General features: G+C 32.2%; 1 protein-coding gene across 1 annotated transcript; it reads right to left on the reverse strand.

The window, feature by feature from the left end:
- Positions 1-26,209, reverse strand: LOC139495150 (uncharacterized). The gene is made up of 7 exons (XM_071283330.1): positions 26,097-26,209; positions 14,038-14,106; positions 10,444-10,594; positions 10,061-10,237; positions 8,002-8,232; positions 1,308-3,941; positions 1-405 (listed from the first exon to the last, which is right to left on the reverse strand). The coding sequence occupies exons 2-7, from the start codon at positions 14,077-14,079 to the stop codon at positions 137-139; spliced, it is 3,504 nt and encodes a 1,167-aa protein (XP_071139431.1). The 5' UTR covers positions 14,080-14,106; positions 26,097-26,209; the 3' UTR covers positions 1-136.
- Positions 26,210-26,236: the final 27 nt, after the last annotated feature.

The raw sequence follows: 26,236 nt of genomic DNA on the forward strand, positions 1-26,236 counted from the left end.
TTGATTTTGGACCATTATTGCAGGCTTAAGAATTTCCTTGATTTCAGACCATTATTACAGGCTTAAGAATTTCCTTGGTTTTGGACCATTATTACAGGCTTAAGAATTTCCTTGATTTTGAACCATTAGTACAGGCTTAAGAATTTCCTTCATTTTGGACCATTAGAACAGGAACTGGCTTCATGGCGTTATCAACAATCTGTATCTGGCTACCATTAATGGTTGGTATAATTTTATCTCCCTCCTGGATGTACTCAATCTCCCCAGGTAATTCATACTCCATGTCCTGACTAATGTTGTCTGATCCAATGATAATGATTGTTTTCTCGGGATAGTCATATACCGTAGCAGATGTTTCTAAATCAAGATCTCTATTGGTCACTACAAATTCTTGGCCACTGTCATCTGAAAAATATGATTTAAATATATATCTCTCAATTTTATAGCATAACTAATCAAATGTTGATAAAACAAAATCAATTAGCAATACATAGAATAAATGATTCTACATTTATCATTTGTACACAAGAAAGCTCAAAGCTCATGAGATATTTACCACTGTTAGGTTACAACACATTTATATAATTAAATTCTATGACTTAAAAGTTCATTATAGTTCATAATTCTTTTTTATGACATTAAAAACATCATATTATGCATAAAATGAATAAACCAATAAAATCTAATCATCTATTCTCTATGTAAGGAAATGCCCATACCATGTCAGTAATATGACAGTTGTCATCAATTCCTTTGTTTGAGCTTTTGATTTTTGCCATTTACTTAGTTCAGGGACTTTCTGTTAAAAAAAAATCCTCAGAGTTTGGTATTTTTGTTATCTAACTTTTTACTAGTATAAGCATGATGAGAGAATACACTATAAATTATATGCTTTATTGTATTAAATCAGAATATGGGAAAATTAAAGAAAGTAGAGATAGAATCACATTGAAACCAGTAATGCTTAGTAACATGCACTTGATTTACTTGAATTAAAGTGTTCTGGGATCAGGAGGATATTTTTTTAAAACAATAATTTACAATATGGATTTTAAAATTTCAGATTAAAGTCATTATTTAGAATTCTTCAGTACAAATTGAACCACCTGTCCTTATTTTTTCCAAGTGCTCTTGAAAATCATATCCTGAAAACTGAAAACTTTTTTCTGAATATATGTGAATATCAAATTAAAATGTTCTAAGTAATACAAATTCTCTATAAGTAAGTTCCTGAAGTGTGTTTACAGATTTTAGCAAAATTATTAAATTGGATATCCACCAACTGGTACCCAAGACAATAATCTTACCATTGACATCTTTGGTAACTGTAGATTGTCTTGGATTCTTCAGAACTGAGACAGTCTTCTTTGCCTTTTTTGCCTTTAGAAATGGTTGTGTTATTCCCTGCTGTTGACTACCTCCACCTTGGTTCAAGATTTCTTGTTGTAACACTCCCGTCTGTTGTACATAGCCACTTTGTGTCAAGGGATCCTGAGATCTAAGCATATTTTCTTTATGTTTATCTGTTTTCCCATGAGCGTCAAGTCGAGATTGAGTTATAAATGCACTACCACAACACTGACAGTAAAAAGGTTTGACCAGTTCATGGTTAGGTTTGTGTTTATCTAATTGTGCTTGTGTTTTGAACTTTTTCCCACAAATGTGGCACATCCATGATTTCTCCTTTAAATGTTTAATCTGATGTTGATCGTAAGTGTATTTTGACGGGAAGTATTTATCACATTCCTCACATTTGACGAGATTTTTTTTGTAGTTGTCTACGTTGACTAAGTGAGAATGAACTCTGACAATATGATAGTCACAGCCTCCTATGGAACGGAAGACTTTCTCACAGAATCTACACTTCATCCCTTCACTGTGTACAAAGCTGTGACTACGAAGTGTAGATCGCCTCTTAAACTTCTTACCACATACCTCACAGACATACGGCATTTCATCTTGATGGTTGATCATGTGACTTTTGAGTTTACTTTTGAGCGTGAAACCTTTGCCACAGACTTCACACATGTGTGGCATGCTATCGTCGTGTTCATATTTGTGATGTTTCATGTCAAGAGCACAGCGAGCTTGGAAGCCACATACTTCACACATATATCGCACACCTTTGTCATGTGTGTCACGAACATGTTCCTCTAGCTCTGCCTTTGAAGGAAAGGGAACTCGACAGAAACTACACGTGTTTGGCTTATCCCATTCGTGCTCTTTAATATGTTCTTGGTACTCCTCCTTATCTTTGCATATCTTCAAACATAGTTTACAGATACGCTCTCCAACAGCCTGATGAAAGTATCGATTATGTCTCTTCAGATGGTACAACTGTTCAAAAGTCTTCCCACATTTTTTACAGGAAAATGTGCTGACTTTTTTTCTTAATCTTTGGTGATGATTACCCATGTGTTGATTATAATCAAATTCTGAATCGAAAAACTTCCTACAAACCAAGCAACAAATTCTTGATTCCTTGTGTGCGTCCTTTATATGATGACGTAAACTAATACCAGTGGTGTAGGACTTGGGACACAGTGGGCACTGGTACTTGTACTGGTACTTAAACTCATCATGTGACTTCTCATGCTCCCTTAGCTGACTTTTCAATGAGAATTGCATGTCACAATACATACACTGGTGTCCCTGTAACTCCTCCCCCTCGTGAACCTCCACATGCTCCTCCAGCTCCTCCAGAGATGTAAACTCCTCGTTACATTGGGGACATTTAATCACCTGACAAACTCTAACATGCCTTTTCAACCCTTTACTTGTACTAAACATTAGGTCACATGTTGGACATGGGATATGACCATCTTCACGTTTTCTAGCTCGTTTTATACGACTCCTTATATTGTTCTTATGTTTTTCTAATAAAATTTTCTTGTTAATTACCATGCCCTCATCTTTTGAGTTCCTGGTTGATTTTAGTTTTTTCTTAGGAGTTTCTTCAAATACCGATTCCCCTATAACATCATTTTCAGAACTATCATCAGATTGGACAAGAAAGGTTGGATCCATTTCTACGGATCTGATATCTGCATCCAGATCCTCATTTATATCTTCTCTATCTTGGGAATCGTCCATGTTCTCTTTGGTCTCCACTGTAACTCTTGTACTCAGTTGTAAACTGAGGTTTGCATTTTCTTCCGATTCTTTTTTAATCTGACAGTTTTCTAACAGTTTTAGTTTTGGCTCATTAATAGAGGCTCCATTAATTAAGTCTGTCACATTCATTTTATTGATATTTTCTAACTTGACAAAGCATTCCATATTGAAAAGTTTCTTTGGTTTTGGTGTTCTCCGTGGCCGAGATGAAGCATGCTGAGTATCATCATTTGTACTTGAAGCCCTGTTTGCAGTTTTGTCAATATTTTTAGTAGTTGCATCCTTATTTTTTGAAGAATTCACTTGCACTCTCAATCTTTTGTTTTCTGACGAATTTTCGAGAAATCTTTTTCGTTTTTTTGCTCTGCTAGATTTGGATGCTGGTGATATGTTATTTTCATCTTCCTCGTCTAAATTTGCCACACTTACAATTGTATCATTTACTTTATTTGTTCTATTTTCAGATGAAGGTGCTACTGTATTTGCTAACAATATTGAAGAATTTGTACTTTCTATAACTGGTAAAGAGACTGCAGTTACTGGAGACAGATGTTCCTGGTTCAGGCTAATCAAGACATCCTGGACAGCTTTGTTGTCCTCTGCTGTCTTTGTTTTATTATTTTTTTGCACAATGCTTTCTTCTTCTTCACTGGCACCTGACAAAGTGTTTGCCTCAAATTTTAATGTTCCTTGCTTTGTAATGTCTGAATCATCTGAATCATGGTTTACTGAATGTTTTAAAGTGTTTGTCTTAGTCCCTGATCCTTCATTCACTACAGTTACATCTGCATCATCTCCAAGCTTGACTGAAAGCTTTTTAATCTTCCCTATTACAAAAGAGAAAACATTAAATTGTAAGGGAGCAACCAAATAATTATTTAAATAAAAATAATATTTTTGATAGGAGTAACACAACTGGTCACCTATAATCACAGGATTTTTGTTAGTATTTGTGCTGTTAAGAACTTAGTTATCTAAATATATATCTCCTTTACAACAGACAAAACAGCTGATCTAAAAACTTCTTGCCACTATACATCATGTCCTATAATTACAACCCTAGATAAAGCAAAAGAGGAATGTTTTACATTGACCACCAAAAGCTATATTTTTATGTAGTCTAGATGGTTTATAGGACTGGACACTGTGTAGGTTGTGTTTTAACAATGTCACAGAAACAAGGACTCAATATTCTGCTGAGGGAAGTACAAAAATTTGCAAAAGCAAATTTGAAAATGTTACGTTATTGGGATAAATTTCAGACAAGAAGTTTAGAAAACCTCCATTTCTAATGCACAATATGTCTTAAAATCATAATAAATAGGTTGAATATGAAAAAATCAACTAAGAAGAAAAAATTGATAGTAACATCAAATTAAACAAGATGCTCTCAAGAGCCTGAATCGCTCACCTTAAATTTTTTGCTTAAACCTTCCATCAATGATTATTTTGGGTTTTCAATTTATATAAATGGTTCTTCGATTCTGTCATATCTTCTTCAAAGGCAAAAACAAGAGTGAACACACTGAAATGTCTCGTTTGTCTCGTGTTCATAATATAATTTATGATGAAAGTATAAAAAAACATTGTATACCCCAAGCATTACATTATTGCTGTTTACAGTTTATCTACATCTATAATAATATTCAAGATAATAACCAAAAACAGCAAAATTTCCTTAAAATTACCAATTCAGGGGCGGCAACCCAACAACGGGTTGTCTGATTCATCTGAAAATTTCAGGGCAGATAGATCTTGACCTGATAAACAATTTTACCCCCATGTCAGATTTGCTCTAAATGCTTTGGTTTTTGAGTTATAAGCTAAAAACTGCATTTTACTCCTATGTTCTATTTTTAGCCATGGCGGCCATGTTTTTGATGAAATGGGAATTAAAACACAAACTTTATTCTGGATACCCTAGGAATCAATCAGATGAAGTTTGGTTTGAATTGGTTCAGTTATTTCAGAGGAGAAGATCTTTTACCCCTATGTTCTATTTTTAGCCATGGTGGCCATCTTGGTTGGTTAGCAGGGTCACCGGACACAATTTTTAAACTAGATACCCTAATAATGATTTTGGCCATGTTTTGTTAAATTTGGCCCAGTAATTTCAGAGGAGAAGATTTTTGTAAAAGATAACTAAGATTTACGGAAAATGATTAAAAATTGACTATAAAGGGCCATAACTTCTAAAGGGGTCAACTGACCATTTCGGTCATGTTGACTCATTTGTAAATCTTACTTTGCTGAACATTTTTGCTGTTTACAGTTTATCTCTATCTATAATAATATTCATGATAATAACCAAAAACAGCAAAATTTCCTTAAAATAACCAATTCAGAGGCAGCAACCTAACAATCGGTTGTCTGATTCATCTGAAAATTTCAGGGCAGATAGATCTTGACCTGATAAACAATTTAACCTATGTCAGATTTGCCCTAAATGCTTTGGTTTTTGAGTTATAAGCCAAAAACTGATTTTACCCCTATGTTCTATTTTTAGCCATGGTGGCCATCTTGGTTAGTTGCCGGGTCACCGGACACAATTTTTAAACTAAATAACCAAATGATGATTGGTGCCAAGTTTAGTTCAATTTGGCCCAGTAGTTTCAGAGGGGAAGATTTTTGTAAAAGATAACTTAGATTTACGGAAAATGGTTAAAAATTGACTATAAAGGGCCATAACTCTTAAACGGGTCAACTGACCATTTCGGTCATGTTGACTTATTTGTAAATCTTACTTTGCTGAACATTTTTGCTGTTTACAGTTTATCTCTATCTATAATAATATTCATGATAATAACCAACAAGAATGTGTCCAAAGTACACGGATGCCCCACTTGCACTATCATTTTTCATGTTCAATGGACCGTGAAATTGGGTAAAAAATCTAATATGGCATTAAAATTATAAAGATCAAATCATATGGAACATGTGTACTAAGTTTCAAGTTGATTGGACTTCAACTTCATCAAAAACTACCTTGACCAAAAACTTTAACCTGAAACTCCCACTTTCATTTATTATGTTCAGTGGACCGTGAAATTGGGGTCAAAAGACAAATTTGGCTTTAAAATTAAAAAGATCAATTCATAAGCAACACGTGTACTAAGTTTCAAGTTGATTGGACTTCAGCTTCATCAAAAACTACCTTGACCAAAAACTTTAACCTGAACGGACGGAGGACAGACGCACAGACGAACGGAGGCACAGACCAGAAAACATAATGCCCCTCTACTATCGTAGGTGAACGGAGGCACAGACCAGAAAACATAATGCCCCTCTACTATTCTAGGTGGGGCATAAAAACAGCAAAATTTCCTTAAAATTACCAATTCAGGGGCAGCAACCTAACAACGGGTTGTCCGATTCATCTGAAAATTTCAGGGCAGATAGATTTTGACCTGATAAACAATTTTACCCCATGTCAGATTTGCTCTAAATGCTTTGGTTTTTGAGTTATAAGTTAAAAACTGCATTTTACCCCTATGTTCTATTTTTAGCCATGGCGGCCATGTTTTTTGATGAAATGGGAATTAAAACACAAACTTTATTCTGGATACCCTAGGAATCAATCAGATGAAGTTTGGTTTGAATTGGTTCAGTTATTTCAGAGGAGAAGATCTTTGAAATAGTTTACTACGACGAAGATGGACGGACGACGACAGACGCCAAGTGATGGCAAAAGCTCACATTTCCCTTTGGAAAGGTGAGCTAAAAATAATTGAACTAAAATCATAAAATAAAGCAGTAAGAAGTAATGGAGGTTTTCTAAACTTGATGTTGATTTCCAGTTTTATTGAATACCTTGTATATAGTACAACTGATCATCGATAGTCTTCATTAATAATAATACAACAAATCAGCAGAGTGATTACACAACATCCTCAGAAGAAACATATCATAAAATGATAACTTTAACAGACAATAATTTTCTGTTTTAATAGCAAATAAATAGTTTTCCATGTTTAAGGTGATTTCAGGGGTATACATAAAAAAATAGCAGTGACCCATACAGAATATTGTTATACTTTGCCTGGGTGAAGATTTTACTATGCTTTTTTTTCTCAAGGTACAAGTTGTACAAAATTGGCAAAATTTGCTTAGATTGTTCATGAAAAAACACATTTTTGTGCATAGACAGAAATTTATGAGTATAAGACAGAATTTTGAAATAAAATACAAGAAGGTAGGTTTTATAATATATTGAAGAAAATAAAAAGGAAAAATTGAGTCACTGAACTTGCTACAAGCATGACAAGTAAAAAATGAAAATTTTCCATTTTAGTCCAGTATAAATTTTGTAATAAGAGTTATCTCCCCTTACATGGCTTATTTTAAAAATTGATTCTAAATACACAAATATTTGGCATTTGTTAAAACATTGAATCACTAAGTAATAAACAATGTAACCAATAAATTGCAAATCTGTCTCTTGAGCAAAGAACTATGTACTGTGATTGTAAAATCAAGATGGCATTTTACCATGCAACTTCCTACATTCCTTTCAAAGTTGCAGTAATAATCATTTCAATTAATAATTGATAATATTAGTCCTTTGACATTAAAAGTGGTCAATTGTATTTTCCTTGGTCATTTCAAAAATCTTGATTTTGATCAACATTTTTGTTTACCTGTTTGATTTGTAAAACACAAGTTGTCTCCCTTAAACTGATGGTGATTCAACTTTCCAATGAAGTCAGTCAGCTGGTGAGTTTTAGAAATTTTCAAAATTCTTTGGCGACTTGAATAGTGATTTCTCTGGCAAGTTAATAGCACCTGCTGACTAGTCATAGGGGCCCTAATTACTACAGTAAACATTAAATGGACAACATTCAAATTGGGCTTTATGAATAGGGACTACAGTTGAATTTAAGGTCATACCAAAATTAAATTCCTGCATTAAAGATTCATCTTTTATCATGATTTTCCATCGTTCCTTCAATTGGTCAACTGTTCTAGAAGTGTTCAATTCTTCCTTTATGATATTCCAGTTTCCATACCCATGCTTTTTCACTTGTTCATAAAAAGCCTTGGTTTCTTGAAAACTCCATTCAATTATTTGCTGTTTAGTTGCCGTGTATATAAAATCTCCTGTGTCTGTTTGTTCCGTCTCTGTAATAATTAACTTAATATATATAAAAAAAAATATTTCATTTCTTCTTTGATAAAATATAATCAGACAGTGTTCTAACATATATATATAATGAAGCATTTCCAACCACTTGTTACAGAAAATAGTCAAAACGGTAGTTATCTACCTTTATAATCTAGAATTTAAAAGTAATTCAGGCTAAATGTGGTATGGGCTTTGCTCATTGTTTATAGTTGTTATTTTCTCTTGTGGAGAGCTGTCTCATTTGCAATTATACCACATCTTTTTTTTATAATGTGCATTCCATTCATACTGTTGTCGCTCAGGGGTGAATTCATTTATATTACATATAGATTATGCCAAGTTAAAATCATTGCAAATTACACAACTTACAGATATTTTCATTAAAATATATTGTAACTAGAGATGTCAACCCGGTTAAGATTTAATAATTAAGTACTTGTTGGGTTTTCCGAGCGATACTCAAGAACTCGCTGGGTAAAACATATACAAAATGGAAACACAGTATTTTACCAATTTTATGCATTATGGGTTTGTTGTGTTACGAACAAAAGCCCTCAAAATTATTACACAGAACTAGATAATACTAGTAGTCAAAGGAATTTTATACTATAATTATTACACAGAACTAGATAATACTAGTATTCAAAGGAATTTTATACTATAATTATTACACAGAACTAGATAATACTAGTAGTCAAAGGAATTTTATACTATAATAAATAGCTGACTTACTTCATGCACTAATTACATGTATGTAAACTGGCAATAATCTAATCAAGTAATTAATTAATATCTATAGAAATATGATTACTCAAACAACAGTATAAACACATTTTATGATCAATAAATGATTGGAAGTTACTGAAGCTTTTAATCCTATCTGAGAGTCGACAAAGGGTGCAACGAATTTGTTCTAATCTAAAAGTATTATCTTGTCAAACTTTTTTGTGACAAGGTGATTTCTCAACTAAATACATAACTAACATTTCGGCTGATGAAAATATTTGCTCTGACGGTAGAGTTGAGTAAATGACCTAAAAGGATAGCTTATATTGTAAGCCTTGGGAAAGCGCTCTTGTTCATAGATTACCCACCCACACCTATGTAATGGAACAGTCCTTACCTTTCTACCCACCCACACCTATGTAATGGAACAGTTCTTACCTTTCTACCCACCCACACCTATGTAATGGAACAGTTCTTACCTTTCTACCCACCCACACCTATGTAATGGAACAGTCCTTACCTTTCTACCCACCCACACCTATGTAATGGAACAGTCCTTACCTTTCTACCCACCCACACCTATGTAATGGAACAGTCCTTACCTTTCTACCCACCCACACCTATGTAATGGAACAGTTCTTACCTTTCTACCCACCCACACCTATGTAATGGAACAGTTCTTACCTTTCTACCCACCCACACCTATGTAATGGAACAGTCCTTACCTTTCTACCCACCCACACCTATGTAATGGAACAGTTCTTACCTTTCTACCCACCCACACCTATGTAATGGAACAGTCCTTACCTTTCTACCCACCCACACCTATGTAATGGAACAGTTCTTACCTTTCTATCCACCCACACCTATGTAATGGAACAGTTCTTACCATTTTGAAATACACAAGTGCATTATCAGGTTGCAATTTCTTCTGTCTTCTTAGTAAAATTTTGTGGGATATGTTTTTATCTTCTTTTCCATGAATGGTATTACCTGATAATTTTTTCAAAATATCAAAGTATTGTTTCAGTATGGTACTGGTTTCTATGAAAGCTATTGAGAAAATCTTGAACTTTGTCTACCAGTTTTTATTTTTACCTGTATTCTGAACTGTACCAGTCTCTAAACATTCGGGTTCTTCAGGTTCCTGTGAAGGATCAGTTATTTCTTCCTTTATTGTCCATTCATTTGTCTCTTCATCCAAAGATTGGTTCAAATTTTCATTTTCTTTCTTTGGTGACTCATTTGATGAAGCACTGATTTTCAATCTTGGTCCTTTATATAAAATAAAGAGAACCACAGCTAATATAACAACGCATTATCAATTATCTTTGGAAAGATTTGTTAAAATTGATTCTATCTTGCAATTGTCCCAGATGATACAACATTTTACAATTTGATGAATCTTTAAACTCATCAGACTGAACTCTTTGTTATTTCTCCTTCTTTATTACCTTCTCCTCACACCAAAATCAACTTACCAGAAACATAGCGGAAGAAATCTTGGATCATTGTGCTCTGAGAGTCTAACCATTTGAGCCCAATATCTGATCCCATAACAAAACATGTTGTCTGTTCTATATTCACTGTCACAAATATTGATTCTTCTCCTCTCTCAGACAAGTCTTTACACTGTAAACAGGATAAAAAGGAAATAAATATACAGATAATTGAGAATGGAAACAGGGAATGTGTCAAAAGAGACAAAAATTTGTAAGGGTTCCGCGGAACCCAGTGTCTCGCCTATTTTTGCTGTAAATTGCAGGCTCAACAATAATGAGGAAAAAAATCAATAAAAATATTCCTCTTGTTACTATTTTATGATTGTAAGAAAATCTAAGTCCATTTAAAAGTAAATTACAGAAAAAACGGAGTAATCTTTTTACAAACTTTACTTCTGGATACAATCTAATATGATCATAAATAAGCTTCTGTCCAAGTTTGGTACAAACCCAGTATAGTTTAATTAAGAAAGTTATTAAAATTTTAAAAACTTTAACCACAGAGTGAATGTAATGGTTCCCCGCAGAAAAACTAAGTCCATTTAAAAGTAAAATATGGAAAAAATGGATTTATTTATTTACAAACTTTACTTCTGGATACAATCTTATGATCATAAATAAGCTTCGTCCAAGTTTGGTACAAACCCAGGATAGTTTAAGAAAGTTATTAAAATTTTAAAAACTTTAACCACAGAGTGAATGTAATGATTCCCCGCAGAAAAACTAAGTCCATTTAAAAGTAAAATATGGAAAAAATGGATTTATTTATTTACAAAATTTACTTCTGGATACTATCTTATGATCATAAACAACCTTCTGTCCAAGTTTGGTACAAACCCAGGATAGTTTAAGAAAGTTATTAAAATTCTAAAAACTTTAACCACAGAGTGAATGTAATGGTTCCCCGCAGAAAAAAACTAAGTCCATTTGTAAGTAAAATACGGAAAAAATGGAATTTTATTTTTACAAAATTTACTTCTGGATATTATCTTATGATCATAAACAAGCTTCTGTCCAAGTTTGGTACAAACCCAGGATAGTTTGAGAAAGTTATTAAAATTCAAAAAACTTTAACCACAGAGTGAATGTTTTGTTTCCCCGCAGAAAAAACTAAGTCCAATTATAGTAAAATATGGAAAAAAAGGAATTTTATTTTTACAAAATTTACTTCTGGATATTATCTTATGATCATAAAAAAGCTTCTGTCAAACTTTGGTAGAAATCCAGTATAGTTTAAGAAAGTTATTAAAATTTCAAAAACTTTAACCACAGAGTGAATATTTGTTGACGCCGCCGACGACGGAATGTAGGATCGCTTAGTCTCGCTTTTTCGACTAAAGTCGAAGGCTCGACAAAAACCTGGTCAAAGAGCAGAAAACAGTGGAAGGCCACCAATGGGTCTTCAAAACAGTGAGAAAATCCCATACCCAGCGGCGTGCTCCAGCTATCCCCTAAACAAACATGTGTTCTAGTCCAGTGAAAATGGATGACATACATGTACTTCACTCCAAAATATTTAATAGTAACTTCTAAAAATTAATTTACAGCTAATCAACTTAAGACAATCATCATTTCTTAATACATAATTTTCAAGCAGTGTAAGGTAAGTAATCAAACATACATTTAACAGTATTCTTTAAATGGAATTGGATTACCGCCTTACACTGCTTTTGAATTGTCTAAATTGTTTTTTTACCAGAAAAACCCTTGTTTTCCCCCTTTCTTGCCCCTAATTGCTATATGATTTGAGCCACAACCTGTAGAAGTAAAAAAGTCATCCTCTCTTCTTTTATTAAATTCTTATGATTTCTTTGCTCATATAGAATTTTAAATTATCTGCCCTTTGCAGATGTCTTTACTAATCATTTAAGTGTAATTTCATGGGCAATGAAAATCCCATTTGTTTGTTATCTTCAGAACACTGCTCATTTAGAAGCCCCCCAAGGAGCAATTTTTGAAGGCCTTGCGCAAATAAGATCTGTATTTTGGTGACATAAATCAATCTTTATTTAAAACCTGGTCTGTTAATGGGTCGGATGTATAAATCCCAGTCTGTTAATTGGTCTGTTAAGAGTTATGATAGGCAATAAAAGTATAATTTTATTGCTATATGGGGTGTTATCGGATCAAATGAGTAGGCTCAAGACGAGCGGCTAAAATGTACGAAAACAACACATGAGCAATGAAACATAAAATATATGCGTATAAACATAAATACTACATACTTGCGCGACCCCTTTTAGTTTTACTGAAAACTGTACAGACTAAGAAATGTTTTTACAAGTGCAAAATGTTCTATGATAGATATCATTTTGTCAGACACTTTTTCTTTTTTTTATTTGGTTCTTTTAACATGCCAAAAATCTGTACATTTAATAGAGTTTAACATTAAATTAAGCGTTTTACTCTTAACAGACGTATAACCAACACGATTAACAAACCAATCGCCCATATAACCATACTCAATATAGATTAACCGACCAATCTCTCGGTTAGCCCAGTGTCGGTCGTGGGTTATAAACATTGTGTTAAAATTTTATTGATTTCAATTTACTTTAATTAAAGTTTTTATACGTAAATCATCTGTCTTTGGACGACACTGACAACGACTTGATACCTATATACGACCAATTTTTATTTTTTATTTTTGTGGTCGTATAAAAATTACTACAAAAAGGCTTAGCTCATCATGCTCATCAGATGGATAAAAAGACAAATACGACAAATACAAGAGGACCCTTAAAAAAAAATGTGTGTTAAACTTTTTATGATTGTAAGTATGACGAGGAATGAAAAAAAATCCAGTGTTTGTGTCCTTAAAAAAAAAGTAAATAAAAACATTATTTGCCCTTGCTACTGTGATGTATGCCATTTTACATTTTATTAAAGTTTCATTTCATTAAATAATTTGAGTAACTAATGTTCCAAGGTCAGTTTTTATTTACTTTTTTAAAGGACACAAACACTACGGATTTTTTTTCATTCCTTGTCATACTTACAATCATACCACATCTCCATATTTTTATAATTATGGTGACTTGCAGTGATGTGTTTAGACATAACTTATACTTACTACGTCAGCGAGGTGTAGTATATTCAAACACTTGTAGATGTGTAGTGAGGTGTTTAGACATATCTAATACTTACTATGTCAGTGAGGTGTAGTATATTTAAACACTTGTAGATGTGTAGTGAGGTGTTTAGACATATCTCATACTTACTACGTCAGTGAGGTGTAGTATATTTAAACACTTGTAGATGTGTAGTGAGGTGTTTAGACATATCTCATACTTACTACGTCAGTGAGGTGTAGTATATTTAAACACTTGTAGATGTGTAGTGAGGTGTTAAGACATATCTAATACTTAATATTTAAACACTTGTAGATGTGTAGTGAGGTGTTAAGACATATCTAATACTTACTATGTCAGTGAGGTGTAGTATATATTTAAACACTTGTAGATGTGTAGTGAGGTGTTTAGACATATCTAATACTTACTATGTCAGTGAGGTGTAGTATATTTAAACACTTGTAGATGTGTAGTGAGGTGTTTAGACATATCTAATACTTACTACATCATTAACCTTGTTTTTTAGCTGGTTCAGCTCATTCATTTTCTGTTAGTATATATGACAGGTCAACTGAAAAAGGCACGACAAAAAATAAAAATTTATACCATACAAATCATGCAAATAAATAATGGTTTCCAAGGTACATTGTTAAATATTTTGAGTCTGACAATCACTGTCTTCTAAGAATTAATTACAATGTAGGATGGTCATGATTGTGTGTACTTTAAACATATATATCCTATTTTTTTATTGTTTTTTTTTTGTACATCCATTTAAATAAGGTTGCAAGTTTGTTTTTTTGGGAATTATTATCATATCTTTGATAACTTGCTATGTGATATTTGTTTTGCTCATTGTTGAAAGCCATATGGTTACCTTTAGTTGCTTCCTTCCATGTTTTTGTTTTGTCTCTGGTGGAGAGCAGGATTCAAGGCTCTTATTGATTTTTTTTTTTCGATTCTTGCACCCGATCATAAAGTAACAATAAAAAGTGTAATGAATAAAATTTATAATGAAAAAAAATGATTAAAATTTTTTCTGAAATTTTTGTACAATCCAGCCTCCTTAAAACTAAAAGTGTATCAACATTGCTCAATTATCATTCCTTCAGTTTCTTGTACATGTTGATAATAGATATTTTTATTATGGTGAGGAAGTCGCCTGTTACAGTAGAAAAATCAATAAAAAAACGACAAAAAAACTATAAAATTTCCCGAAATTTTCATTCTACTAACATGACTATTGAACTCAAAATAGTTTACTTTTTTATTTTCAGACCTTTTGAAAATTCCTGAATTTGCACAAAAACTACTTCCTTTTTCCAGTCTTGTTATCAGAGGACTTTGAGTAAAATATATATTTAATAGTCTGGTAAAATATACATGTAAGAAGGAACACAATACTATTTTCATTTTTAATAATTCTTTGATATGAAAAACATTATCTGATGATAGCATTTCTTTGTTTACATTGAACATGATGTCATAACATAAATAAGTGGAAGATATGAGTTACAAGAACTTTTGTGGGCTTAAATTCTGGAATGCAAATACTACTGACGTGTACTGTGCCACCTTTAAATAATGTCACAACTAAAATCCCTAACAACAGAACCAAAATCGGAAACTTTACAGTATATTTGTTTTGAAATTAGAATATGTTTGAAGTAAAAAAACAAGAGGCTCTCAAGAGCCTGAATCGCTCACCTTAATTCTTTTGGTTAAATCTCTCATCAATGATTATTTTGGCTTTTCAATTTATTTAAATGTTTTTTGGATCGTCCTATTTTCTTCAAAAGCCAAAAAAAATAATCATTTTCTCCTATGTTCTATTTTAGCCATAGGAGCTATGTTTCTTGACATACAAGGAAATAAAATATAAAATTTATACTAGATACTCTGAAACACATTTAGCCTAAGTTTGGCTGAAATTGATACAGCAGTTTCAAAGGAGAAGATTTTTTAAAGTAAGTCAACATGATGAACAAATTGTGAAAAAAGTCTTTAAAGGGCAATAACTCATTAAGGGGTCAATTGACAATTTTGGTCAAATTGACTTAATTGAAGATCTTACTTTGCTGAACATTATTGCTGTTTACAGTTTATTTCTATTAATAATTATATTCAAGATAACAAACAAAAACAGCAAAATTTCCTTAAAATTATCAATTCAGGGGCAGCAACCCAACAACAGGTTGTCGGATTCATCTGAAAATTTCAGGGCAGATAGATCTTGACCTGATAAACAATATTACCCACGTCAGATTTGCTCTAAATGCTTTGGTTTTTTAGTTATAAGCCAAAAACTGCATTTGACCCCTATGTTCTATTTTTAGCAATTTTACAAACTAGATACCCTAAGGAACATTCAGTTAAAGTTTGGAAGTATTTGGCCCAGTAGTTTCAGAGGAGAAGATTTTTGTAAAACATTACTAAGATTTACGAAAAATGGTTAAAAATTGACTATAAAGGGCAATAACTCCTAAAGTGGTCAACTGACCATTTCCGTCATGTTGACTTATTTGTAAATCTTACTTTGCTGAACATTATTGCTGTTTACAGTTTATCTCTATCTATAATAATATTCAAGATAATAACCAAAAACAGCAAAATTTCTTTAAAATTACCAATTCAGGGGCAGTAACCCAACAACAGGTTGTCTGATTCATCTGGAAATTTCAGGGCAGATAGATCTTGACCTGATAAACAATATTATCCCAGTCAGATTTGCTCTAAATGCTTTGGTTTTTGAGTTATAAGCCAAAAACTGCATTTGACCCCTATGTTCTATTTTTAGCAATGGCGACCATGTTTGTTGATAGATCACAACTTCGGATACAATTTACAAACTAGATACCCTAAGGAACATTCAGTTAAAGTTTGGAAGTATTTGGCCCAGTAGTTTCAGAGAAGAAGATTTTTGTAAAAGATTACTAAGATTTACGAAAAATGGTTAAAAATTGACTATAAAGGGCAATAACTCCTAAAGGGGTCAACTGACCATTTCCGTCATGTGGACTTATTTGTAAATCTTACTTTGCTGAACATTATTCCTGTTTACAGTTTATCTCTATCTATAATAATATTCAAGATAATAACCAAAAACAGCAAAATTTCCTTAAAATTACCAATTCAGGGGCAGCAACCCAACAACAGGTTGTCTGATTCATCTGAAAATTTCAGGGCAGATAGATCTTGACCTGATAAACAATATAACCCCATGTCAGATTTGCTTTAAATGCTTTGGTTTTTGAGTTATAAGCCAAAAACTGCATTTGACCCCTATGTTCTATTTTTAGCAATGGCGACCATGTTTGTTGATAGATCATAACTTCGGATACAATTTACAAACTAGATACCCTAAGGAACATTCAATTAAAGTTTGGAAGTATTTGGCCCAGTAGTTTCAGAGGAGAAGATTTTTGTAAAAGATTACTAAGATTTACAAAAAATGGTTAAAAATTGACTATACAGGGCAATAACTCCTAAAGTGGTCAACTGACCATTTCCGTCATGTTGACTTATTTGTAAATCTTACTTTGCTGAACATTATTCCTGTTTACAGTTTATCTCTATCTATAATAATATTCAAGATAATAACCAAAAACAGCAAAATTTCCTTAAAATAACCAATTCAGGGGCAGCAACCCAACAACGGGTTGTCTGATTCATCTGAAAATTTCAGGGCAGATAGATCTTGACCTGATAAACAATATTACCCCAGTCAGATTTGCTCTTAATGCTTTGGTTTTTGAGTTATAAGCCAAAAACTGCATTTGACCCCTATGTTCTATTTTTAGCAATGGCGACCATGTTTGTTGATAGATCAAAACTTCGGATACAATTTATAAATTAGATACCCTAAGGAACATTCAGTTGAAGTTTGAAAGTATACGGCCCAGTAGTTTCAGAGGAGAAGATTCTTGAAATAGTTTATGACGACAGACGACGGACGACGACGGACGCCAAGTGATGGCATAAGCTCACTTGTCCCTTTGGGACAGGTGAGCTAAAAAGGTATCCAGTCGTTCCGGCCCCAAACCGATCCGGCCCCAAGTCAATCCGGCCCAAAGTCGATCCGGCCCAAGTCGTTCTGGCCCACGTCGATCCGTCCCCAAAATAAAATATGAATTAACTAGATTTTGGAGGAATTTGTCACAAACTTTAACAGTATAAATGGAATTTGAAAAAAGTGTCCGATCGATGATGGAGGACAACAGGTCAGTGAAGTATTCGAGTACCAGTTAACGAACTATTTTAAATCCATACGAACATTAGTGTTATTGTGTCTGTTTGTATCGCAGTTTCTACATTTTTAAATTATGAAGTTATTTTCCATGATAACTTTTACTTTGAATTTCATGGCGATTTTTATTTTATTCAGTTCACACAGAGAAAAGGTAAATAAATATTTACAGTCCAATGGATCTATAAAATTTAACGCATAATAATCGGCGTTTTGCATTTGCGCCGATCTGCATTTCATTTGCGCCGATTTTTTTCATATGCGCTGATTTTTGTTTTCATTTGCGCCGATTTTTTACAGGTAAATTACATGTTAATTACAGGTGAATAGATATAAGAAGATGTGGTATGAGTGCAAATGAGACAACTCTCCATCCAAGTCATGTTATTTTTAATTTATCATTATAGACCTCTTCTGTCATCCAGTTGTACACTATATTGACTTATCTGCTGCATTTGACACTATCGACCATACAATACTTCTCAATCGTTAGGAGTTTTCATTTGGGATAACTGATGAGGCACTGTTGTGGTTGAAATCATATTTGACAGATAGAACTCAGCGTGTTTCTATCGGATACAATCGGATGATATCAGACTCGGCTTTGGTGTACCACAAGGCTCTGTGTTGGGACCAAAACTTTTCTGTATGTTTGCCAAACCAGTCAGAGAAATTTGCAGGCGACATGGGATGTCTTACCATTCATACGCTGACGACACGCAAGTGTATCAAGTCATTAAACCTCTTGGAGACTGGTCGGACCTCTCCAATCGTCTTGAGAACTGTTTGTCGGATATCAGTGCATGGATGAGTATCAACATGCTTAAATTAAACCAAGACAAAACCGAATTAATAGTGTTTGCACCAAAACAACAACTAAAGCAACTATCCAGTTTCCAACTAACATTCGATGGAACTATATTGACTGATGCTTCTTGTGTGAAAAATCTTGGATTTTATTTTGACAAAACACTCAGCATGGAACAACAAGCTAGTGCAACGACAAAAGCATGTTTTCATCAGATACGAAATATTGGTCGCATTAGATCCCTGATTACAGATGAGGCATGTAAGACTCTAGTGTGCTCACTCGTTACATCATGACTAGATTATGGTAATGCGCTGTTATACGGAACAAATAGCTGTGTAATAACAAAACTACAGCGTGTGCAAAATACAGCAGCACGGCTAATAACGCGCAAGAGAAAATACGATTCAATAACACCTGTTCTCATTTCATTGCACTGGTTACCGGTTCATTTTCATTGTCAGTACAAACTCCTGCTGTACATTTTTAAAGCAATTCATGGCAAGGCACCATCATACCAGGGATGATTCCAGGTGTTTTCAAATGGGTCCCTTGAACATCAAATTTGGAATTTTTATCCCAATTGGGAATTTTTTATGCATAAAATCTAAGACGAAATCATATCATTTTCCTGTAAAAACGGAAAATGTATATTAAGTTTAACCTGTACACTGATTTAAGAAGTTGTAACATTTTGAATAATTATGGATGGGCTACTGATTATGATAAATATGATTCTGATCTCATAGATATGATCACCAGATTACTTGCAGGGATGATTCCAGGTGTTTTCAAATCGGTCCCTTGAACATCAAATTGGGAATTTTTTATTCTGATTGGGAATTTTATAAACATAAAATCTAAGACGAAATAACATTATTTTCCTGTAAACACGGAAAATGTATATCATTAAGTTTAACCTGTACACTGATGTTCATTTAAATTGTAACATTTTGAATAATTCTGGATGGGCTACTGTTATGACATGAATATCATTGAATATGATGCACTAGTCTATCATCTTAGCTATAGTCACCTAGGCCTATTACAAAAACATATATTTCAGCTAACATAAACCACTGAAAAAATCATTCATCGGGTATTCTTTCAACAGCAGGTCATCTCTAAAAATTTACCTTGATTCAAATGGATTTCAAATTGGACTGGTCAATTGTCGAATTCAGAAAAGCAATTACAAAAGTATACTTAATTGATAAGATATTTAAAGCAATATTGGACCAGTGTTCTTTAAAATTATTTTGAATCATCTTCAAAACTTTTGAAATAGTTCCAAAAATGATGACATCGTATTTCATGAATGGTCTATCATCAACATTATTTTCAAAAAACGCTCAAACTTTTGTCCTTTGATGAAATAATTTCTTTTACAAAACAAGTTTTCATCATATTATATAACCGGCTCTGCTGGGCGATCTGCTTTTACGAGATCGGTACCCATTAAACTTTATCCATCAATGTTATATCAAAATTTGAATTTTCTCTCTGCCGAGGTCTGCTTTGACACCCATTTTTATCAACCTGCTGGGCGATCTGCTTTTACAAGATCGAATACTCCTATAACATATTAATCAATTGAATTCGGCTGATAAAATTTTATGCCACATTTTGACTGACATAATTAAATCGTTGTTTATAAATTGCGATCGTAAACATCTAGCATTCTTATCCGGATTTTAAAACGTTTTGACAACAAACTATGAAAAATTATAGTTGCCTTAATTGGTGACAGACACTTTTCCGGAAATATCGATTTTTATTTTATTTTCCTGAATTGGGAATTCATTTTCATGTACATTTTTTTGGGGCCGCTGGCCGATTTAAGGGCCGCTTAGCGGCCCTAAACTATATAGTGGAATCATCCCTGACTTGAAAGTTATTGGATTGAGACCAGGGAAGTTGTATTACATGAATATCATTGCACATGATGCACTAGTCCAAATAATTATAACGTCTTGAAAGGCTATTATATTTTGTTTTTCTTTGACGCCTTACTTCGAAGTAACCTAGGCATATTGCATTTACATAAACATATATACCAGCTAACATAAATCTATGGCAAGCCGTTTTACTATTTAATCAAATGTCAAGATATCTCATGTAATATATAAGATATCTCATTTAATATATAAGATATCTTCTATAGTTTCATTTACATAAGATGTCTTATATGTATTATATGAGATATCTTATATATTTTATAAAATATCTCATAAGTTTATTAGAGATCTAATAAAGTATACGAGATATATTTTAAATATCTTTTATAATTTACAAGATATCTTATATAGTTGATAAGACATCTCATATAGTTTCTAAGATATCTTATATAGTTTATGGGATATTTTATAAAGAGAATTATATAAGATATCTTATAAAGAAAATTATATAAGATACCTTATAAACTATATATTTTATAATATATCTTATATACTTGATAAGTCATCTCCTAAAGTTATTAAGATATCTTATGAATATATTTCAAATTAGATATCTTATATAGTTTATAAGATATATTTAAGATATCTTATCAAGTTTATAAGATAGTTTATAAGATATCTTAAATAGTTTATAAGATACCTTTTACGAAGATATCTTATATAGTTTATGGGGTATCTTATAAAGAAAATTATATAAGATATCTTATAAACTATATATTTTATAAGATATCTTATATACTTGATAAGATATCTCCTAAAGTTTTAAAGATCTCTTTTGAATATATTTCAGATTAGATATCTTATATAGTTTATAAGATATCTTTAGAGTTTATAAGATGTTTATAAGATATCTTATATAGTTTATGGAATATCGTATAAAGAAATTTATATAGGATATCTTATAAACTATATATTTTCTAAGATATCTCATATACTTTTAAAGATATCTCCTTAAGTTATTAAGATATCTTATGAATATCTTTCTTATTAGATATCGTATAAACAATACATATAGTTTATAAAATATCTTATATAGTTAATAAGATATCTCATATAATCTATAAGATATGTTATATAAATTATTAGATATCTCTTATATTTTTAACCGGATTTTTGTGACAAAAATGTCGGTTATTGATTTGGGGATGTACGGCGGGCGGCCGGTCGGTCGGGCGGGAGGCAAACAAATGTTGTCCGTGCATTTACTCATGAACCGTTCAACCAAAGCTTTTAAAATTTTAATATGTTGTTACTGACAACAAAATGGAGGTCAAGTTCAATAATGACGATTTTGACTTTTACCGTTCAGGAGTTGTGGTTCTTGAAAGTTTAAAAAATGTCGTTTCCAGTCGTGTCCGTGCATTTACGCATGAACTGTTCTACCAAAGCTTCCCAAATTTTAATATGTTGTTACTGACAACAAAATGGAGGTCAAGTTCAATAATGACGATTTTGTCTTTTACCGTTCAGGAGTTACGGTTATTGAAAGATTGTAAAATGGCGTTTCCATTCACGTTGTTGCATTTACTCATGAACTATTCAATCTAAGCTTTTCAAATTTTAATATGTTGATACTGATGACAAAATGGAGGTCAAATTTGATATTGACGATTTTCACTTTCACCATTCATCAGTAATGGTTCTTGTGATATTGCTAGGACACAAATAAATGTTAATAAATCCGGTTTGCTGTCGTTGTGACAGCCTCTTGTATGAAATTATTTTGAAAATTGTAAATTCATAAACTTTATAAGATATCGTATATAATCTGTAAGATATTTCATATAATATCTTATAAACTATACAAGATATCTTATAAAGTGTATAAGATATCTTGAAATTAAATTAAATAGCAAAATGGCTTGCCATATAAACCAATGAAAAAAATCATCCATTTAGTACTTTTTCAACAGGTCATCTTTATAAGTTTACCTAGATTAAAATGTATTTCAAATTGAACTGGTCCATTGACGTATTCAAAAAGACAATTACAAAAGTGTATATACTTAATAGATAAGATATTTAAAGCAATTGACCAGTGAACTTTAAAATTATTTGGAAAAATTGTTAATGTAGATTTCATAAATAAATAAAAGAATATTTGAAATTAACTTAAAACGATTTATGCATGCGCCGGAAAGTAATTCCCAAAAAGTTGATGGTATTCTAAAGAATAAGAAAGGATCATTTTCATAACTTTTGAAACAGTTCCATATTAAATGGTGACATATCGTATCTCATGAATGGTCTAATCATCAACATTATTTTTCAAAAACGCTCAAACTTTTGTCTTTTGATGAAATAGAGCAAAATATAAAATAATTTATTTTCAAATTATACAACCATGCAGCTCTTCTGGGCGATCTTCTTTTACCAGATCGGCGCCCATTAAAATGCATTCATCAATATTATATCATAATTTGAATTTGCACTTAGCCGAGGTCTGCTTTCACACCAATTTTGACAAACATGTTTTTGATCAACCTGCTGGGCGATCTACTTTTACGAGATCAAATAATCCCATAACATTTTAATCAATTGAATCCGGTTGCTAAAATTGTTTACCTATATTTTTCAACCTATAACGAATAAAGTCCTAAACTTTTCCGGAAATACCGATTTTTATTTTATTTTCATGAATTGGGAATTTATATTCACAAATATTTTTTTGGGGCCGCTGGCCGATTTTAGGGCCGCCAAGCGGCCCTAAACTATATAGTGGAATCATCCCTGCATACCTACAGGAATAAGTTGAACATTACAAACCTGGTAGAGCCTTGCGATCGGAGAAAAGCATGCTGTTACGACTACCAAACGATGTTAGGACAAAACGCTATGGTGAACGACTGTTCGATATTGCCGCACCAACTCTTTGGAACAGCTTACCTTCATCCTTACGAAATGAACAATCTCTTGACGTTTTTAAAAAGGATCTTAAGACATATTTTTTCCGAAGTCCTTTCATTGATTTTTTGTAAATTTTGAAATTTATGAACAATTTGTTTTACCAGTTGATTGTATTGTGAACTTTTACTTAATAATTTTTAATACTTTAGTCACTGTGGTTTAATGATAATCATTATTTTAAATTTATACAGAGGAAATTTAAAATTTTTCTTTTAACTCATTTTTATTTTTTGAAACTTTTTACTTTTCTTTCATTTTGATTAATTTAAAATTTTTGATATTTTTTGTGTGGGTTGTACATTCTTTTATATTATTCTATTTAACCGACAATCAATGTTTTCATTTTACACGCCACTGCTCAGAAATTGTATTTATGTGATTGTATATTTTGCTTTTACCTTATGTATCTTATTTTTTGTTTATTCATGTTAAGCGCTTAGGGTAATTTTTCAAATTATATAATGCGCTATATAAATATTGTATAATAATAATAATAATAATAATAATAATAATAAAATTCACATACTTTAAAATTAAGAAGTAAAAACTTTAGATAAAAGCACGCTGGTTTATACTAAAATGACGAATTGAAAATCTATTTACAGCATTCAAATCCAAAAAAAACGGAATACATTAAAATCATAAATCTGTTCTTGTTGAGTATTTATAGGCAACATATCTAATATATTCCTTTCTTGTGATTTCGTCTCTTCTATATTTGTTGTACATTTTGTAATTGTCAATATCGAAATCCACCTTTTCTTTGTCTTGCTATTAAAGTACTTATGTGTATGGCCGTCGATGGTTAAAAAAATTGACTCCTCGGCTCGTTGCAGTGTGCAATATGTCCATCAATTACAGCAAATTTCAGAACAATATGAATCAAAATTAACTAAAAACTTTGTTTATAAACAGATTTTACCAATATACCTGCACGGTATACAAATGTAGTACATGTACAAGTATTAACTTGCCTGTAAATCCAATTAGGAGCAAATATAAAATCGGCGCAAATGAAAGAATGAAAATTTTAAAATTCGGCGCAAATGTCATACGCCCATAATAATGACCTATTTAATCAAATCATTAGTCTATAATTGGTTTGTTTATTCAACAGTTACTGTAGTCTGTTGATTTTGAACTAAGGTAATGCCACTGGTAATCACTGAATTCAATCCAATGCTGATTAATTAAAGTTACGTAATCTGTTTTTCAACAAGGTCTTTATAGTTTGATCTTCTGGTTGGTGTATATTATAATAATTATTTGTATTTTTTTTTCAGGTTACATCATAGGCTTCTATAACATATAACTTGAAATATTCTATTCTATAACACTTTTTTTGTATAACTATTTGTTATTATATATTACACAAGATGAAAGACTTGTTAGCATCACAGTCAATTGAAAGAAAATGTTAATTACTGCTGATTAATGTTGATGTCTGAATTCTTTTATATACGTTTTAATATTAATATTCCCAATAATCTTGAAAACTTGTAATAAAGACATAATCAACCTAGTTGTTTTATACTCATCTAAAGAAAATATTTTTCAAAGGCCTTTTTCACTTTTTTTTACCGTACACCTTTAACATTATAATAAAAATAATAAACATTTATGAATTACAATTAATATATATTTATTTTTATTCCTTAGAAATATTTTTTTTTTATTGGGGCCGGATCGACGTGGGACGGATCGACTTGGGCCGGATCAACCCGAAAGCAAAAAAAATTCATACAGACTTCGTCCCCTTTCAGTTTCACAGGAAATGCCTGCCTCATATTAACATTAACATTTTTTTTTTGTGTTATTAAAATTTGCTGTTACAAAATGATAGAAATTGTTATAAATTCAGGAATGTATCTCCCTCATGCAAAGCTCTGATTCCTTTCACGGATTTGGCTATACTTTTCGGACCTTTTGGATTATAGCTCTTCATCTTTTATATAAGCTTTGGATTTCAAATATTTTGGCCACGAGCATCACTGAAGAGACATGTATTGTCGAAATGCGCATCTGGTGCAAGAAAATTGATACCGTTAATTTTATTACTATCACTGGGTCGATGCCTCTGCTGGTGGACTATCAGTCCCCGAGGGTATCACCAGCCCAGTAGCCAGTACTTCGGTACTGGCATGAAATACGGATTTTTTTTGTGTTATTAAAATTTGCTGTTACAAAATGATAGAAATTGTTATAAATTCAGGAATGTATCTCCCTCATGCAAAGCTCTGATTCCTTTCACGGATTTGGCTATACTTTTCGGACCTTTTGGATTATAGCTCTTCATCTTTTATATAAGCTTTGGATTTCAAATATTTTGGCCACGAGCATCACTGAAGAGACATGTATTGTCGAAATGCGCATCTGGTGCAAGAAAATTGATACCGTTAATTTTATTAGATCATAAACCACAATAAAGAATGAGATAAAACATTAATTACAGGTTAAAAACACCATTCTTTGTAGAACAGAAATGAATTTTCACAAAAATAAAAAAATAAAAAAGTGTTTTTTGTACCCTTACTGAACCTCATTTTCTCCCCAGAACAAATTTTTGTAAATGTGGGTCAGCTAGTTACGATGTTCTTATAACAATATAAAAACCGCCTGTATGGTCCTGCTTTGACATTTACCGTTTCTAGGTTATTAGGGTAAAAACTGCGGACTGCCAATGCATGCAACGTGTTTGATCATTTAATTTACCATATAAAACTACTATCAATACGAGGAAGTATGGCGCTCAAAGATATTTTCTGCTAAGGAAGTTGACTAA

Source organism: Mytilus edulis, chromosome 11 (genome assembly GCF_963676685.1).
Source record: "Mytilus edulis chromosome 11, xbMytEdul2.2, whole genome shotgun sequence".
NCBI classification, from domain to species: domain Eukaryota; kingdom Metazoa; phylum Mollusca; class Bivalvia; order Mytilida; family Mytilidae; genus Mytilus; species Mytilus edulis.